The 19,211-nt window shown below is 43.5% G+C and overlaps 1 protein-coding gene across 2 annotated transcripts in view; it reads right to left on the bottom strand.

The window, feature by feature from the left end:
* Nucleotides 1-19,211, bottom strand: part of OLFM3 (olfactomedin 3) — an 886,642-nt gene that overhangs the window by 4,688 nt on the left and 862,743 nt on the right. For both annotated transcript variants that reach the window (XM_069641559.1, XM_069641558.1), the window contains exon 5: nt 726-832. In XM_069641559.1, the coding sequence (XP_069497660.1) occupies nt 726-832 (107 nt within the window). The remainder of the gene's footprint in view (nt 1-725; nt 833-19,211) is intronic.

The following is a 19,211-nucleotide window of genomic DNA, read 5'->3' as shown; positions in this document are numbered from 1 at the left end:
TTAGTGGTAGATAGTTAAAGATTGCTTAGATAGTAAACCACCATTTTAGACTATCAGTAGCAGAGCATGCCTAGCCTCTTGACCTAAGGAGGCATGCTCCATTAGCACCATATCTGGTGCTTTTAAAGACATGCTTTTGGTTTAAAGTGGATGATGTAATAACGTTTGAAAGTTTGGCTCCAATTGCAAAAATGAAAATGCTAGAACTATTTTCATATATATTAGTAGTGTAACATGTTCACTAAGCTTGAAGACTTGATGGACGCCATATTGTCATGTCTATCAATGTCGCTGGGTTGTAATGCACTGTTCAGAAGGAAGAAAACATGATACTCTTGTATTGTGGTATTCATCTACCTTTTTCATCCACTTCGTAAGAAAGCAGTGTGTGCCATCCCTTCTGCAGCAGGAAACTGCCAGGAAGTTTCACACAAACATGTCATGTGGAAACACCCTTGGAAAAAAATCTTCAAAAGCTCTACTGAGTCTTAACATTGAATTCAGATTTTGACAAGCAATGGACATTTTTAAAAACTTTGGATGGAAACTCATTAACGTATTGTTTATGAGAATAATTCCAGACAGGATGTTCCAAAATGAAGTGGCTACATCAAGGTTAGGGGCAAATAAAAAATAAAAAATAAAAACTCTTCTGATAAAATGGCCAATCTAGTATTCACTTAAAGTTAAAGCATCAGACAAAGACATTCAGTGCGTTAACATACTCGATTATTTTTTTCAGATGCTGCAGGATCCGTCATCCAAGCTCCGAAGCGGGTTCCAGATGTCTTGACGGTAATAGGACCTGTTATTTTCATTAATTTGCCACATGCTGAAATTACAAAAAAAAAAAGTTGTTGCATGACACCTACCATTGAGTTGACAACCTCCACTATTTTAATCATGTCAATTGATCAATATTTCCATACAGGGAATATGTCCTGGTTCCTTTATTAGCAAGGTTTTAAATTGATGATCCAAGTACATGTGAATGCCAGAAGCCAATTTAATAAGAAGTTACCTTTGAAGAGGGCTATTAGATTCACATTGTTCTTGACTTGATCCTAGTAAATCAGGAGAAAATCAGAATTACTTAAATTTACTCATAGGAGCTTCTTTGTGAATCAAGCAACCCACTCTAGCAATTGGTCAATGGTAGGTTAAAGTTAATAATAGTATCTTGTCTGTGAAACTAATAGCTCTCTCCAGGAGTAACTTTTTATTAACTTGGCTTCTGGCATTCACATGTACTTGTAACATAACTGGAAGTCGTAAAATCCTTGTGTAAGGCTTTTATGTTGCATTCTTCACATCGTGCACATTTTTTATTATTTGTATGGTGGAGAGGAGATGCTGAAGAGAACTTGCGTTTCCACCGCCTGCATTCTTCTCCACGATGCAAATGCCCCATCATTTGCGCCGGCATGCATTTCATTTTCAAAACCTTGAATGGACTTTGTATATGCATTTGAAGGATAACTAATTACAAACAGCATTTTACATTATTGGACTATTTGGCTGAGCACGTATTGCATCACACCAACTTCTAATTCTACAATTAAAAGCGGTGTACCATGCTTGCATGCAGCATTTAATTGTAAACGCTGCCTGCCGTGTGAGGTAGCATTTACTCATGTGCACAGCTGAATTCAAATGTGCAGGGCTCCACCATGCAAATGACCAACATTTGGCAGCAGGGAGCCACTTAGGTGTATGTCTTCAGGTAACGGCTCCTTGCACCAACTTACTCTTTGGAGTAAAGGGAGCTGCTTTGTGAGTTGTAATGTGGACAGATACAATTAATTTAGGTAAGAACAAGGTTTAATTGTCGCAAAATGCCCAACTCAAACTCTTGCCCCAACTGTCCATCTCTATCAGCAATCTCCATTCTGTCACGCTCCCCCAATTCTAAAATCACTAGCAGATAATCTCTAGTTCCATAGAATGCCCCACATCTCCCTACCTCACATTGCACAGTAAAACAAAAACTGGGCACTGTTAAAAGACTAAGATGTTTTTCAGAGGGGAAAGGTGATAACAGCTTCAGTGGTGTATTTTGTGTGGTGTAGGTAGTGGACAGAGCGTAGGGGGAGATGGCAGGGTAGATATTAGCGGTAAAGAATTAAATATGAGATATATTCGTGTTTTTTTAATATGTTTTGAATCTACTAAACTGAGGTTCCTCGATGCTTCCATTAACATGATCAATACGTGTGTGTTTTAAGCTCACATTGTAAGAGGATTCAATTCAACACTACAGCTAAGTCAACGCCTAGTCTAGAATACTGAATGAAAACCCTTATTGATATATCTTTATGTCCAGTTCATGCGTTCTGGATGACTACCCCTATATAACACCCCTCTCTTGGAATCCCCCTGACCCCACTGAGCCAAGACGTAGTTCTGTTTTGCAAGTTTAAAAGGTTTATTTGATAATTTAAACAATAGATATATATATCACACTTTATAATAATTAATAATTGGATATCACACTTAATCTGAGCAGTAATCAATAATGGATAGTCAGGCACTAGCACACTTGTGAATAGGAACAGAAGAATGAGGTAGTAGAGAATGCTTTATATAAGTTCAGATGGATGTAATGTTGAATGAAAATGCAATACAGAAAATACTCAATATGATTTCAACAAAACAATGTAATCACTTTTCTCTGGCAATCCCCTCCCCCCTTTATGCAATGCAAGGAAATGGAAGGAAAGCACACAGTTCTCAGAAATGCAATCAAATGTAATTCAGTTCACCCCAGCAAGCTTAGACTACAGAAGTTTGAAACACAGGCCCAAAATGCTTTTACATGTGCTGGCAATGAAGTGAAAAATATGCTAAAATGCTTTTAATTCCCTCTAGAGGTTCAGGGTGAGTGGTATCTAGTTAATATTAGTCCAGGCTCACTCTAGCAATGATCTAGGATGGTTCTTAAGAGGCAAACGAATTTTTAGCAAGGAAAGCAAAGAAGCTGCTGTTTTCACACGTGGAGAAATTTGCAAATCGCGGTAAAATTCGCGAGTGCGTTTTTCACGATTGCAAAAGTATAAAGAATAGGAATGTGGTTCTAGGTTCGTTGAAAAGCCAAGATTCCCAGCTTTCAGAGGAAAGTTACTGCAAGTCTCTAAGACAAACGGTCACGGAGATATGAGCGATATGGTAAAGGTCGTTTTTCAGATTTGAAATTTTAAAGTTCAAAAAGACAAGTGACAGCTAGCAACTAGAAAATGACAGGTGACAGCTTTGCAAATGACAGGTGACAGTTAGGAGACAGTTCTGGTTAGATTAAAATAGATTGAATTATATTATTTTAACTAAGAGATTGGTTCTGCACAGTTCTGCTAGGTACTCACAATATATTTTTGAAATAAATGGGCCTCGCCACGGATCTGGTAAGGTTTTCTTCACTCGCCACGGACGGTCTCTGCGCACAGCGTCTGGGTCAGCTCTACTCTGCTGGTCTGGGTCTCTGGTTCTGATCAGGTCTGTGGGTCCGGATACAGCGGTCTCCAGTTCAGCTGGTCTCTCTCTGGATACAACACTGCTCTCTGGCAAATGGCAAGGGTTCTTGCAAAGAATTCAAACAACTCGCCTGGCTGTGAATAGTGGCAATGATTTGAGGCCTGCTAAAGAGGGATTTAGCTTGTAGTTGACCTCTCTGCTACAAATTCTGAAGTAAAGTCTTGGTCTCTGAAGGTGGATAGATTGAAGTCTCTATGTTGGCTCTCTGGAGGTTGATGGAGGTAAAGTATGGATTTTCCCGGCAGAGCATCCCGCAGCAGATGGAATTGAATGTCTCTATCTGTCCTGACTGTCTGCTTTTATGTGTTTTGAAAATGGGTGGAGAGGCTAGCTTCCTAGGCCCTACCCCTCTCCACTTGTCATTGGCCACTTCATCCTCTTCCCCTTGATTGGGGGAATGAAATGAAGTGTCATCATGATGAGGTCTGTTTATGGTACAGAGAACCCACCCCTGTCAAATTACACACAATCTATATTTTGACCCAAAAGACATATTTGCACAGGTACACATTTGTTTAAAATTACATGCACCCATCACATATCACAGGAGGTATACCCTGTCCAAATCTGCTCTTCCTGGGAGCTTGCATTCAGAAATGGCAACATTTGCACTTTTTAACTGGTTTCGTAATATCGGACATTACCCCAAATTTATACACATGTGCGCAAGGAGTATGGACATTACTTGATGAAGTGTCATATTTTTAACATGCATACATTTTCAGTAATACCCTCTTAACTGCTAGCTTGCGCCCAGATCATACCACCGGTTCTAAAAACCTCTTAAAAAGTGGGCAGAAAAATCACAAGAATTATGGTATCATTTAAATAATTTTCACAAGTCCGCTCTATGAATGATCCATCTTTTTAGAGTTATGTTCTGGCCCCAAAGGGGTGTGGTTTCCCCCCAGCACAAGGTTGAATTTCTGGTTTTTCCAGTTCTGCCAAGCCAGCTTGCTCTCACAGGCAGTGCTCCTCCCCTTTCCTTCCAGGAGGAAGCCACTTTTACGGCCCCCATAATAAAACATGTGCCTGAGTCAGGACAGGGCTTTGTTCAATTTCCTGCAAAGCCCAGGTAATTCAATCAGAGAAGTGTCATATCCCTTTTGGTGGGAGCAGCAAAAGGCAGCTAGGCCTGGGAACACAGCTGTTGTGCAAGTCTCATCTCCTGTCGGGGTAGCTGGTGGGCAGAATTCAGTTCCTTAAGCCAGGCCCCAGCTAATGTCACTTTTAGTTACCCAGTTTTCTGCATTCAAATAAAACTAACCATTTTTACATTGTCATGATGCCTACCTCTAAGGAGCCAGGCCGGGCCCAGCAACCCCAGAGGCAGACATCATTTTCCCCAGGGAAGTCTCAGCGGGCCCAAGTCGGGGCCCTTTGGACTCAGTCCTGGCGCCTTAGGCGCCAGGCTCATAGCGGACCCCAGTCCTGGCGCCTTAGGCGCCAGGCTCATAGAAGAGGATATGTGTTTAAGTGCTTGGGTGCACACCTACCTGATGCAGCCAGGGAAGCCAGAATAGAGGGGCCCTTCCTGTCCATCTTCAGAGTTCTGCGCCTTCGACGCTGCGCCTCCGTGGGAACCAGGTGAGCGTTACAGAACGCGAAGCCTTACCACAATTTCCCACCTGGGCGCTATGGAGACTTCCGAGACAGATCAGCTAGCCCATCTTTTAGGGGAATTACGGGCAGAAGTGCACTCAGCCCGCCAGGAGACTAATGCTCTCAGAAGGGAACTAATCCTATCCAAGGAAAGAACTGATGATCTGGCCAAAAGGTTATTGCAGGGCCAGGCAGAGCACACTCCTTTACCTGTTTCCGGAGATATTTCTACAACAATGGGTTCGAATAACCCGGTACAAATCAATCTACCTGGACACATGCCTTTGGCCCCGCCGGAACGTTTTGCAGGGGATCCCAAGAAATATGCCGTTTTTATGAACCAATGCCGTTTACACTTTTTATGCAGGCCCGGGGCCTTCCCCAACAACCAGACCAAAGTAGCCTTTGTACTATCTTACCTCAGTGGCTGTGCTGCCGATTGGTCTATTCCATTGGTAAATCAGGATGATCCCATTCTCCGGGATTTCCAGGGCTTCCAGGCCAGCATGGAAAGATTGTTCGCTCGACACTCGCAGGGACAGGCCCTTGACAACGAACTGCTATCCTTACGACAAGGTAATCAGGATCTTTTGTCCTATATTGCCACCTTTAATAGACTAGTTGTGGAAACCGGATGGCCTGAAAACAAAAGGATCACATTGTTTCATCGAGGCCTGCGCGGAGAGCTTAAAGATGTTATAGTTCAGATAGTAGATCCACCCCAGGCCTGCGCAGACTACATAGACTTAGTGGTTCAACTTGATCACAGACTTCAAAATAGAAAAGCAGATCGGCTCAAGTATGAAACCAGAGTACCTATCAAGACCCACGTTAACTCCAAGAGTACTGACGTTTCCGAACCTATGCAAATTGGCAGTGTTAAAGGACCATTAACGCAGAAGGAACGAGAGAGAAGGCGACAAATGCAACTTTGTCTGTATTGCGGAACTTCCGGTCACTTTCTTCAAAGTTGTCCAGTTAAACCACCCAAGAAGGTGGTTGGAGCCACTGATAACGAGTTATTGACACCTGGTTCGGGAAACGACCTAGCCCGACAAGCGTAGGGGTCCGCTTGCCGAGCTTGAAAACAAACTCTTTGACCTCGCATTTTGTCATGCCAATGGTGCTTGTGAACCCAAAACAGCCTCAGCAGTTGCATGCTATAAAAGCATACATAGACAGTGGAGCTATTGGAAATTACATAGACCGTGAATTGGCTTCCAGGATTAAGCTTCCTCTCCGCCCGAAAGTAACCCAAGATGTAATTACTACAGTTGATGGAACCGAAATAGCCTCAGGGCCTGTAACGCATTCCACAGTTGAAATCACTCTGGTGGGTCAGGACGGACATCGGGAAGCAATCGTGTTTGATGTGATCAAGGCCCCACAATTTCAAGTACTTCTTGGAATCCCTTGGTTAGAAACACATAATCCGAGAATAGACTGGCGAGCAAAGAAGATAACTTTTCCTGATTGTGAACCAACCTGTTACCCAAGGAATCCAGCTATGGGTCTAGCCTCTGTAACTTCCACCCCTGTACAGCTACCATCTGAATACCAAGAATTCAAGACGTTTTTCAGAAAGAGCAGGCTAACACCTTACCTCCCCATCGATCTTACGATTGCCAAATCGACTTGGTACCCAATGCACAACTACCTTGTAGTAGGATTTATGCTCTTACTGAACCTGAGAACCTGCATTTGCGCCAGTATTTGGATCAATACCTGGCCAATGGTTTCATTCGCCCATCAAAGTCACCAGTCTCTTCCGCTTTGTTCTTCGTACCTAAAAAGGAAGGAGATCTTAGGGCCTGTATTGACTACCGCGCCCTAAATCAGATAACGATTAAGAATCGTTACCCTTTGCCCCTGATACCTGAGCTTATCGACCAAGTAAAAGATGCTCGTGTGTACACCAAGCTAGATCTCCGAGGAGCTTACCACCTGGTACGTATAAAAGAGGGCGACGAGTGGAAGACTGCATTCCGCACCAAATTTGGGATTTTCGAATATCAAGTAATGCCCTTCGGTTTGTGCAACGCACCTGCCGCCTTTCAGTACTTCATGAATGATGTTCTTCGGGAACTTATCGATGTTTGGGTCATCGTTTATATTGACGACATCCTGGTGTATTCCTCCTCAGAATCTGATCACAGAAACCATGTTAGGGCAGTTCTTGAGAAATTGCGCCAGCACAAATTATTTGCCAAGCTCGAAAAATGCGTTTTTCATACCACAGAAGTGGAGTTTCTCGGATTCATCCTGACACCTCAAGGAATCCGAATGGACTCGCGGAAAGTGGACGCCATTCTCAAATGGCCATCTCCTAGCTCTGTGAAGGGAGTGCAAAGCATGCTTGGCTTTGCCAATTTCTATCGAAGGTTCATCCCGGAATTTTCTCGAACTGTTCAACCCATCACAGCTCTCCTAAAGAAAAACAAACGCTTTGAATGGACTCTTGAGGCTGAACAAGCCTTTCAGGACCTGAAAACCAAATTCACCTCTGCACCTGTATTGAAGCACCCGCGCCCAGATCTCCCTTACATCGTGGAAACCGATGCATCCAGTTCGGCCATGGGAGCTGTCCTGTCGCAAAGAGACCCAGAAACTAACCAACTACACCCTGTAGCCTTTTGGTCCAGAAAATTCTCTCCACCTGAACTCAATTACGCAATTACAGACAAAGAACTACTGGCTATTAAATCAGCTTTCAAGGCTTGGCGTCACTATCTTCTCGGTGCAAGACACACCATCACCGTAATTACGGACCACAGAAATTTGCAGTATTTAAAGACGGCCAAAGCTCAATCTTCGCGACAACGATGGGCTTTATTCTTTGCGGAATTTGATTTTGTAATTACCTATCGCCCTGGCTGCAAGAATGGTAAGGAAGATGCCTTATCCCGGATAGGCATGGAAGAACCCAATTCGAGTTTAGAACCTGTGCCAATCATACCGGAACAAAGAATTCTGGGCTTGACACTGCAAACCATTGAGGACATCCAAGCTCAAGTAAAACAGCCTTTTGACTCTTCTGCCTTACTGGAATGGAGTCAAAAGGGTCCTCACTACACCGTTAAGGATGATTTACCCTACTTCCAAGAGCGGTTATTTCTGCCAAGTAAAGAATTGCAGGAACTTGTCATTACCCGTCATCATGAATCATTAATGGAAGGACCCCCCGGTATCGCGAAAACAGAAGAAAAGATCAAACGCCACTTCTGGTGGCCTTCTTGGAGAAAAGACATAAAGTCATTTGTGTTGTCTTGCGGAATCTGTTCCCAAAATAAGAGTCAAAAGAAAAGGCCAGCCGGCCTACTTCAACCTTTGGACATTCCACCAGCACCTTGGCACACCTTGTCAATGGACTTTATAACTGACCTGCCTCCTTGTGGTGGTTACAACACGATTCTCGTAATAGTGGATCTATTCTCCAAAATGGCCCATTTTATCCCTTTAAAAGGATTGCCGTCAGCTTCCACCTTGGCCAAGGAATTTATGGAAAATATAGTGCGGTTACATGGTTTCCCTTCCATATTAGTCTCAGACCGTGGAAGTCAATTTATCTCCCACTTTTGGAAGAAATGTTGCCAACTAGCACAAATAGACGTGCGGTTATCCACCAGCCACCACCCCCAGACCGACGGACAAACCGAGAGAACCAATCAGACTCTCGAGCAATATCTGCGGTGCATGTTACACCAATCCGAGTTGAATTGGAAGCACATCCTTTGGATTGCAGAATATGCATACAACAATTCAGTGCATTCTGGAACCGGACAGACTCCTTTTTATACCCTGTATGGTCACCATCCTCGGACCTCTGACCTAGATCCACCTCTGACCCTGGAGATGCCTGCAGTAAATCACCTACATTCCACAATAACCCAAGCCTTCAAAGAAGCTACAACCCACTTACAGCAAGCCAAGAAAAAGTATAAAGAAAACGCTGATTTGCACCGAAGTAAAACTCCTCCTTACCAAGTAGGAGATCAGGTATGGCTAGCAACTAAACATCTACCCCTCAAGGGTCAGCGAACTTTTAATCCCAGATTCATTGGGCCTTACCCCATCAAAGCTATTATCAACCCAGTGGCCTTTAAACTCGATTTACCATCCAACATGCGGATTCATCCCGTTTTTCACGCATCTCTTCTAAAACCAGTACAACCTGGAACCAGACTGTCTGAGCCCCCAGGCCCTGTCCAAATTGATGGAGAATTAGAATTCAAAGTGAAAGACATTTTAGATTCCAAGATAGTTAAGTCGAAATTCTTCTATCTTGTTGATTGGAAAGGATATGCCTACCTCTAAGGAGCCAGGCCGGGCCCAGCAACCCCAGAGGCAGACATCATTTTCCCCAGGGAAGTCTCAGCGGGCCCAAGTCGGGGCCCTTTGGACTCAGTCCTGGCGCCTCAGGCGCCAGGCTCATAGCGGACCCCAGTCCTGGCGCCTTAGGCGCCAGGCTCATAGAAGAGGATATGTGTTTAAGTGCTTGGGTGCACACCTACCTGATGCAGACCTTGCTGCTTCATCCAGGCCCTCTTGAGGCCTGAATGGGACTATTTAACCTGTAGGACTACTTCACCACCCGGGTGTGGTCGGGGAAGGATACATACCTGATTGGTGGAAGGATAAATACCAGGAACTTCTTCCAAGGCTATTTAAACCCCACCCGAACAGCCACACATGCTTCGCGTTGTTCTGCACCTAGCAGCTGGATGCTCACTGTGTCAGCTCCTGCATCCTGACTTCAGCCACGCCTGCCAGCACCCTGGAACACCTGCAAGGGGAGAAAGGAAGAGAATAGGAGAAGAAAAGCCCTTACCTGCTAAATCTGCATCCCAGAGTCATTTCTCCAACGGCCCTGAAAAGGAAGACATCATTTTAAAGGCATTTCGTTTCGATCGCTGCAGCGCTGCATTTTACTCACCTTTGCAAGGCGCTTCCATCTTCAGCAGCGATCTTCCGGATTCAGCTACGCCCCGGCGCCTAGAGGAAAAAAGACAAGAACAAAGGTGAGAGGGAGAAAAGGAATAAGGAAAGCTCAGTTTCCTTTTAAGTCTTACCTGTTGGATTATTCCCACTGCATTTCGGGTCCTGCCGCTTCCTGGCATCTCCGGACCCCGGCCCCTATGGGGAAAAAAGACAAAGACATTGAATGAGCGAATGCAAAGACATTACCTGAGCGCTCATCCAGAACTGTTTCACTTCGGGTCGGCGCCATATCTCCGGCACTCCGAACCCCAGCCCCTAAGGGGAAAAAGACATAAGCATTAGCGCTTGCTGCAATTAGACAACGAACATTATTATTAAGCTTGAACTTTTGAACAGAACTTTTACAGCGCCTTACCTGAACAGTCAAGCTTACCTGAACTCCCATCAATCCTCAATCCAGTGAAGTAACTGGGTTTCAACGCGCCCCTGCATCAGAAGCAGGATGGAGAGCTCATCCTTCCAAACCCTAAGGTGAGGCTTCACGGGGAATCGTGGAGGAGGTATCGTGGAGGGTTGGAAGGGAGTGGGAGGCTTGAGCATTGTTCCACAGTTGGTAATACTCCCTTTTCACGTACAGGAGGGTATCCAACGAGCCAGGGAAGCCAGAATAGAGGGGCCCTTCCTGTCCATCTTCAGAGTTCTGCGCCTTCGACGCCGCGCCTCCGTGGGAACCAGGTGAGCGTTACATACATATGCAGCTAGAATGCTGATTCTAAGTTTAAAACTATGACATTTAAACAATTGCAACCTATGTGACCCTCCAAAGTAGGTCACTCATTTCTTTTAAACATTTAGATTTTTAGTGTCTTTCAGTCCAAATTTACTTAAACTGCTGAAATCCACAGCTCAGCCAGTCTTGTTATAAACCTTCAAGTCACTTCAGAATATAACTTTACATTGTATCCACCCCTCAGTAAGTCTTTCTTTGGCATGCTTTGGGTTCATTTATTCAGTTTTACACAAAAAAGTCTGGTGTTGTTTTAAAACGCCAGCTTTCTGATAGTGGTGAGTACTGGTAATGCAACCATTTTGGGGATTTTTCTTGGATTAATGCATTCCAACAGGAATGGTTCTTACATGGTAGTAAATCCTTGCTTAACATTGTTTTGATGGGGCTCCTTACAGTAAAATGGTTATGTGGAACCCCACAAAAGGGTTGAATCTTTAAAGTGGTCCGGTGAGCCACGATTTCAGCAACTTTTTGACACCAGTAACAGTGGATTTTGTTAACAAAGATCTTTCTTTACACTGGTGGGTGGCAAGTTAGGTAACCATTTTGGTGTGCGCACAAACTGCGTGGTTCTCCTGGATTCTGGCGCACTTGTGGGCTTTTTGGCCATCTTGGATTTTCTAAGCCCACAGCACCAAATGTTGCAGCATGGTAGCTCAAACGTGGGTCAGGACACCCAACAACATCCAAATAGTCTCTCAAAAACCTCAGTCTACTTACACTCTAAGCCTTTTTTGTTCTAGGTTTGATGATCCAAGCCCCATTGTGGTTTTCCCTAAGCCTCTCTGGGCCTCCTTGTTTGCTTTCACATCTGCTCTCCATAAGGCTCTGTGCTGTAAATATCTTTCTATTAACCTCTGTGTTATGTTTTCCTTTGTTATTTCTCTCTGAGCCTCTTGCACTCTCCCTGAACCATGTTTCGCCCACCCTCACAGGACAAGACCAAATCTTGCCCTGTTTCTGTAATCCCAGTGGAAGCTTTATACAAATCCAATCCCCCGCTTTGCATTCACAATTTCTAATAGCTTTCCATTTATCAAATAGTTTTATTTTGCACTCCTCTTCCTCTTTGATTCTGTTGGGAACATCTTCTAAATGAACTTTTGTCTTCCCTTCCTATCTATGAGGGATATACTCTGGTGTTAGGTTTTCTTCCTCTTAATTTTTCAAAAAGCAATACCCCAGTGGTTAAATGAGGAGTACATCTGTGTGCTACTGCTGAGTCATTAAATGCCTTTCTCCAATCTTCTCTCATAGATATGGCTCCTTGTATGCTTCCCTTTGTGTCACGTTTGAACCTTTCAAACATGCCATTGGTTTCAGGGTGATACATAGGACTAGCATGGTGTTCTATACCATTCTTCCTGAGGAAGATTTCCATTTCACTGGAAATCAGTTGAACCTCATTATCTGTCACAGGGCCTGGAGGGTAAACCGCTCTTTTGAACATTCTCTAGAAATTCTATCACATTGCGTTGTGAAAAATGTTCTGCACCAATGTATTTCTACCCACCTGGATAGAAGGTATATTAAAACATACAATATGACTGTGTGCCAGAACTTCTAATCAGTCTACAATATTAAATCCCACACTTTCCCATGGAATGCTTAAGAATGCTCATTATTGTCATGGGGCCAATCCTACTAGAACATATCTTCTCATGACTTTCACATGTGGGACAATCTCTAACAACTCTGTCAATCTACAAGTCCATCTTGGACCATAAATAGTCTTGCCTGATTATATGCTTTGCTTTGTACATGCCCTCGTGACCATCATGCAAAAAATGTATTATCTTGGCATTAACACTTTCCGGTAGAATAATGTGGTAAACCCTAAACACAAAGCTCTGTTCCGTATGAAACCCATCTTGGACCATCCATAAGGCTTCACAATTGAGTTCTTGGGATAATCGTTTACTGATGTTATTTTACAAAGCTATTTTCAATTCACTTAAACTCTTCTCTTTTTAAATTGCAGTGCCCCATTCTTCCTTGGATATCACTTCCTGATCAATTATCGGCACCTGGTCATCATCTTCACTATCGTCACTTACTTTCTTGTTGTTAGTTCATCTGGACTGATAATCCACTGCTCTATTCTATTCTATGCTAATTTCAGGAATATAATTGATGTCCCACATATATTCTTATATGAATTGAGACTTTGCCCAAACCCTTTGTGTTTAATATCTCCTTCAAGTGTATGTGGTCAGAGAAAAGTCTGAAATGATTACCCCACAAGAATGGTCTAAACTTCTCTTCAGCCCCTTTGCCAGAAGCTCATTTTCAATTGTTAAATAATTACATTTTTACTTTCTTAATACCATAATGCAATTGTGTACTTATTTCTCCCATCTTTCTGTATTAGAACTGCACCCTGTCCTTCATAGCTGGTATCTGTTGTTACAATGCTTCTTCTAGATGACTCATATTTCCTTAGCAAAGGAGCCTGATCAGGAGCTTCCCTGACCTCCTGAAATTCCACCTTGCAAATTTCATCCCATGTGCACAACTCTCCGTTCTTAGCTAACTTCCTCATGTTGTACATTGAACTAGAAAACCTAGGTATGAATTGAGCATAGTATTTTGCCAGGGCCAAAATGATAGCTGTTCCTTTGTCACAGGCTTGGTGTGTTCCTGATTCTGTAAATGATATCCTCGATGGGATTCCTTTTCTTGAAATCTTGTGCCCCAGGTGCTGTATTTTATCTTTATAGAGCTGACATTTCAATGCTATGACGGTTTAACTTAATACATCCATTGCACACTGTAACCATTTCTCATGTTCTTCAGCATTACACCAATAAATCAGTACATAGTCCTGAAAACACACTTTGTCTTACTCTTTGTGGGACAAATAATAAATAACTCTTCAAAAGACTGCACCTGCCGATATCAGTACGAACAGCATTCTCACACATTGAAATAACCTTTCTCCTGTTATGAAGACTGAAGTGCCACAATGAGGGGTGTAATCTCAATATTGATGGAAAGCTGATGTAAGATCCAATGTGGAAAACACTTCTGCTTCTCCTTCGCACTTTGGAGTGCTGTGATATTGCGCAAAGGTTGTCTGTCTTCGCTTAGTGCCCACAAATCAATACACAACCTAAGATTTCTATTTGGTTTTCACACCACCACCAAAGGTGATACCTATTCACTGATTAAATTCTCTCTATCACTCCTCGATTTTATATCGAAAGCATTTCTCATTTAAGCTCACTTCGTAAGGCAAAGGGCATGGCCCTAATTCTACATACCAATGGAATGGATCCAGCATGTATTCTTATTTATTGTTTGTTTGTTTTATTACTTGTATTTCGCACCAGACCCGTGGGTATCAGGGCGCATTGCATAAGACAACTTGCAGCTTGGTTTCAGTTAAGTACATATACATAATACAAAATACAAAATACAGAGTAGAGTGATGGGCACGTATGCAAAATACAAAATAAAATACAAAATACAGTTTTAGTTACAAATGGAGAGCAAAATCAACCCTAAATAGGGGTTGTTCAAAGTGAAGGTGGTATATAACCTAGAGATGCAGATAATACGCAATAATATGTACAAAGGTGTAGCAGGAATGGAGCCAAAGGTGGTCTAACGAGAACTGACAAGATTACTTGTCAGAATCTTTGAACCATCTTATGAGGTTCTGCCGGAATTGTGGGTAGGATTGATCTGCTCGCTAAGGAGCGGGTAAGGAGTTCCAGAGTTAAGCTGCCTTAACCAGGAAGCTGCGTCCCCCAACTCTGGAGAGTTTAAATCTTGGAACCGAGAGGCAGTAATACTCGATAATCTGGTAGGTTTTATAGGGGTTTTTCTGGTGAGATAATCTCAGTGAGATAACAGGGTGCCGCGTTATTTAGGCATTTGTACATGAGAGAGGCCACTTTCAACTGGATTTTATCATGTGTTGAGAGCCAGTTGTTTGATCTTCTCGTTTGAGAAATATGATCTCTCCTAGCAATTCTGAGTGCAGCTCTAAGAGCATTGTTCTGGAGAAGTTGGATTTTCTTGATAGTTTCCTTGTTGGCCCCAATGTAAAGAGATTGCAGTAGTCCAACTTCGATAGAACAAGTGCTCTGGCCAAGGTAATGCAACTGTTATTAGACAGGAAAGGTTTACCTGCTCTGATCAATTTGCAGGTGTATGCTGTGGCGGATGCCATTGAATTAACCTGTTTACTGAATGAGAGGTTTGAGTCCAGGTAGAAACCCAAGGTTTTGACCTCACTAGAGACCGTGATAAGGTTATTATCAATGTTGAAAGTTGAATATTTGGTTCCCAATTTTTTGAGGGTTGAAGAGGTGCCCAGGATGATGATCTTGGTCTTGTCATCATTCAGGCATAGTCCATGGGTAGCCATCCATGCCTAAATGAGGAGATATACCTTGTTCACCAAGGCCAAATCCATGTCATAATCCCCAGTAAATGGTAAGAGAATCTGAGTATCATCTGCATAATGTAGGTGATACCAAGATGGCCCAGATCATCGAAAAGGGGCTTTGTGAAAATGTTGTACAATGTAGGAGAGGTGCATGAGCCCTGGGGCACTCCGCAAGTGATGGTGATGGGGTCTGCGGCCGCAGTGGGGAAGACTCTCATAGTCCTATTGTTAAGAAAGGATTCTATCCATACTATAGCTACTTTAGAAAAGTGAGCCGCCGAGTCCAGATGGCTGCAAAGGACCCAATGGTCCACAAGGTTGAATACAGCAGATAGGTTCAAGAGAAGGAGGAAGGCTGATTTGCCTTTATGCCTGAGCTTGTCAATCTGGGATTTTAAGTCTATTAAAGCTGTTTCAGTCCTATGCTGGGGCCGAAAGCCTGACTGGCGTACACCCAGCAATAGGTTGGATTCCAGATTTGTCTTTATTTGTAAATAGGCCATTTTACCATTTTATCTATAATTTTCAGAAGGAAGGGCACTGTTGTGATCGGTCAGTAGTTGGTAGGGATGGCAGGGTCTAACGTCTGTTTTTTAAGGTTACTTGGTATGGTACCAGATGAGAATGAAGCATTAATACGTTTTGAGATAAAGGGGAACACATCTCTGGCAGCGTCCTTTATCAATTGGGCAGGGCATTGCTCTCCCTGACAATTGGAGGTTTTGAGCGATAGAATAATTTTTCAGTCTCGATGATATAGACTTTGGAGAACTTAAAGCGGGGGGCAAACAGTATCTATAGATGGTGTGGTAGACATTTTGGGGGTAGTAGCTGGGATTAGTGACACTTTTTTTCTTAGCAATTTTGGCTGTAATGTTGTAACTTTGTTGGATAATGCTTGCTGTATGTTAGAGCACCAAGGTTTATCTTTTACGCAATTGTCAGGTACTGGGATAGGGGCTTCTAATTCCTTCAAGATAACAAAAAGATCCTTCATATTTGAGTTGGCTTGTGAAATTCTGGTGTTGTAGGTTTCGCGTTTGGCTGCGATTATTTTACTTTTGTAAAGAGCAGATATCGTACGGAGGTTCATTTTGTTTTCCGCGGAAGGTAGTAGTCTCCAAGATACCTTGCATTGTCTTCTTTTTGAGCATAGTGTTTTCAGGTGTGGTGTGTACCATGAGTTAAGGTGGGCTTTAGGCTTACTTAGTCTAATTTTGAGTAGCGCGACTGAGTCTAGTGAAGTGCACATGATTTTATTATACTCGTTCACCAAGGCCTCGGGCCAAAGTTTTCCGCAGAGAATTGATAGTAGGTAGAATCAAAGGGTGTAAATTGTCAGGGGTAATTTTCTTTTTGTTCCTTGTTGGTATAGGTGGGGCCAGCTGGGTGGGGGTAGAGGTTTGTCATTTAGTTGCTAGAGAGAATGTCACAAGGTGATGATCTGTCCAAATTTGAGGGGAGACCGACGAGAAGCATTGCAGTTATAGTCTGCCACCCAATTGAGTGCTCTCCCTTTATTATGGGTAGGCTGGTGCACTCTCTGGGTAAGGCCAAGGTCAGTCAGAATGTTGGCCACTCTCAAAGCATGTAGGTCTTTAGGGTCATTGAAGCCCAGGTTAATGTCCCCTAGTAAGATGACTTGGGAGGAGTTTTTTAGATTGTTGGAGATAGTAGAAATATCCTCCTCAAACGTTCCAATCGGAGCTGGGGGTCTGTAAATCAAGTGGATAGTGAGAGTCTGGGAGTTATTAATAGATAGTTTGGCTGTGAAACTTTCACATGATTTAATATCAAGGGGAGGGGCTAGTCTTATCAAAAGATTGGATTTGACAATGAGGGCTATACCTCCTCCGCGTGCTTCGTTTCTATCAGCTCTTAAGATGGTGTATCCATTGGGAATGGCCATCATGAGGGCAGGGTCTGCAGCAGCATGTAGCCAGGATTCAGTGATTGCCAGGAAATCATAATTTTCAGACTGGTTAAGGTTGGATATCTCAGTGGCGTGAGCAACCAAGGATCTGGCATTTATTAAGGCACCTGTAAGGTTGGGGGTAGTGGTGGTAACTGTACAGGGTATTCCTGTAGGTTGGGTCTTGGAGGTAGCGTGAGTATGTGGCCTATTGGAATGGAGTTGGTAATTGTGATTTTTTTTGGTTGATGTGGCAATCGGTTTTCTGATTGACTGGGGGCAGAGATCTAGTAGTGGGTTCATAAAGTTTTGTTAATCTAGAACATAGTCTAGAGTTCCTAATAACTATAATACATGGGTGATTTGGGATTGGGCCCGATGTAAGGGTGCTTGATTGTACCATAGTGGATACATTTCCTCCCTTTGTGTAGGTTGGATTTGGTAGGCCTCAGGGGTGAGGAGGGCAAAGCCAGGTGCAACATGCTAGGCTAATAAGTGAGAGTAGGAGGCCAAGGGCACTAAGGTAATGACTAGATGTCAGCATGCTGCAGTAGGGAGGACAGGTGCAGTCAATGAGCAAGGCAGAGCTAATGTGGTAGCACTTCTAGGTTAGCGAAGTAGGCTAGTCTGACAATAGCATGGCTAGGATAAATCAGTTGACTAAAGTGGCTTAGGCGAAGCAATACAAAACCATTGGGGTGCTAGTACATGTAACAGATAGGCTAGTCTGATAATAGCATGGCTAGGATAAATCAATAGACTAGGGTGGCTTGAGCAGAGCAAAGGGTGCTACTGTATATCAAGAGATGGGGTAGTCTGACATTAGCGAAACAAGTCATAAGGATAGATTGGCAAAAGGCAGTAAGGTACAAACTAGGCTAGTTTAATATTTGCATGTCTAGGGTGTACCAGTGGACCGAAAAAATAGTTGGCATGACCAGGCACTAGGGTCACAGCAGTGGTACAAATTCGATCGATAGTAAAGTTCTACAAAGAGTAACCTAATGGCCTAGTTTTATCTTGGCAGTCTAAAGTAGGATTATCTGTATTATAGGTAAATGATCTAACTTTCACCCTGATCAAACAGAACCTGAAACATTAGCAGTACATGAAGGCAGACATGCAGCTGAGCACAGTTAGGCAATCAACATATATAATCTCCAGATACGACAGCTGGAGGCCTGCAGGTGATATGATCTGAATTGTTATTAGATACTCACTAAGTGAAATAGATGCAATGTGGCGTTGCAGGGCTGGGCTGGAACGTATGGAGCAGTAAGGCAGTTTGCGGAGATCAGACGGTAGCAGAGTATGTTTGTAGAGGCTGCAACTGTTTGAATGTGAGGGAGTTTGCCTTCCGCTCACACAAGCGAATGCGTTGCAAAAGCGAGGATTAGCTTGAGGTAACTTTCCTGGTGGGGGTGAAAAGGGGTAGGCCACGCCACGCTACATGTGCGTAACAGGCGCAGGACAGGCATTTTCTTTGATGGCCGGCTACTGCCTGCCGGCGGTGGTCTTGTGGGTTGGTTAGGTAGAGAGGTTGCTTAGCAACAACTAATTCAGCCTCCTTTTCATGCAGAAGAAGTTGTCGGCCATTTTGTAATCAGGCATTCGTAATTCGTAACAAAAGGCTGCACAGCGGATCTATTGCTACAGGCATCGACTACGTTGTAGCTTTCCTTGATTCAGGAGAAAAACAATTGGCCGGCTCTGCATGCACTGCAAAGGCAGCCTGGCCTTCTGGTAATGGCAGCGGTGGACTCCTGACCTCCAGGTTATCGGGATGGGCAGGTGCGGAGACGCTAATGTGCACTGATGTGGCAGCTCCTAATGGTTTGGGCTGGGGAGGGGTTCCTGCCCGCTCCAAGGGTCCGATCGAAGTTTAGTGTTCAAAACCCTTAAGGCATCCAGAGCACCACACACCATGGGTAATAATAAGCAGCGTTCAGCTGCCTGAGGGTTTGTACGCTATATAAATGCTACAAAATAAATTTTAAAAAAGCTATTAGCTGAGAACATCATGTTTCTTTTCTGAGTCCTGCTGC

The sequence above is a fragment of the Ambystoma mexicanum genome, chromosome 1q (assembly GCF_040938575.1).
Source record: "Ambystoma mexicanum isolate Mex_15411 chromosome 1q, UKY_AmexF1_1, whole genome shotgun sequence".
Classification (NCBI taxonomy): Eukaryota; Metazoa; Chordata; class Amphibia; order Caudata; family Ambystomatidae; genus Ambystoma; species Ambystoma mexicanum.
Note: the sequence above shows the minus strand (reverse complement) of the source record. Positions and strands in the feature narration are given on the sequence as shown.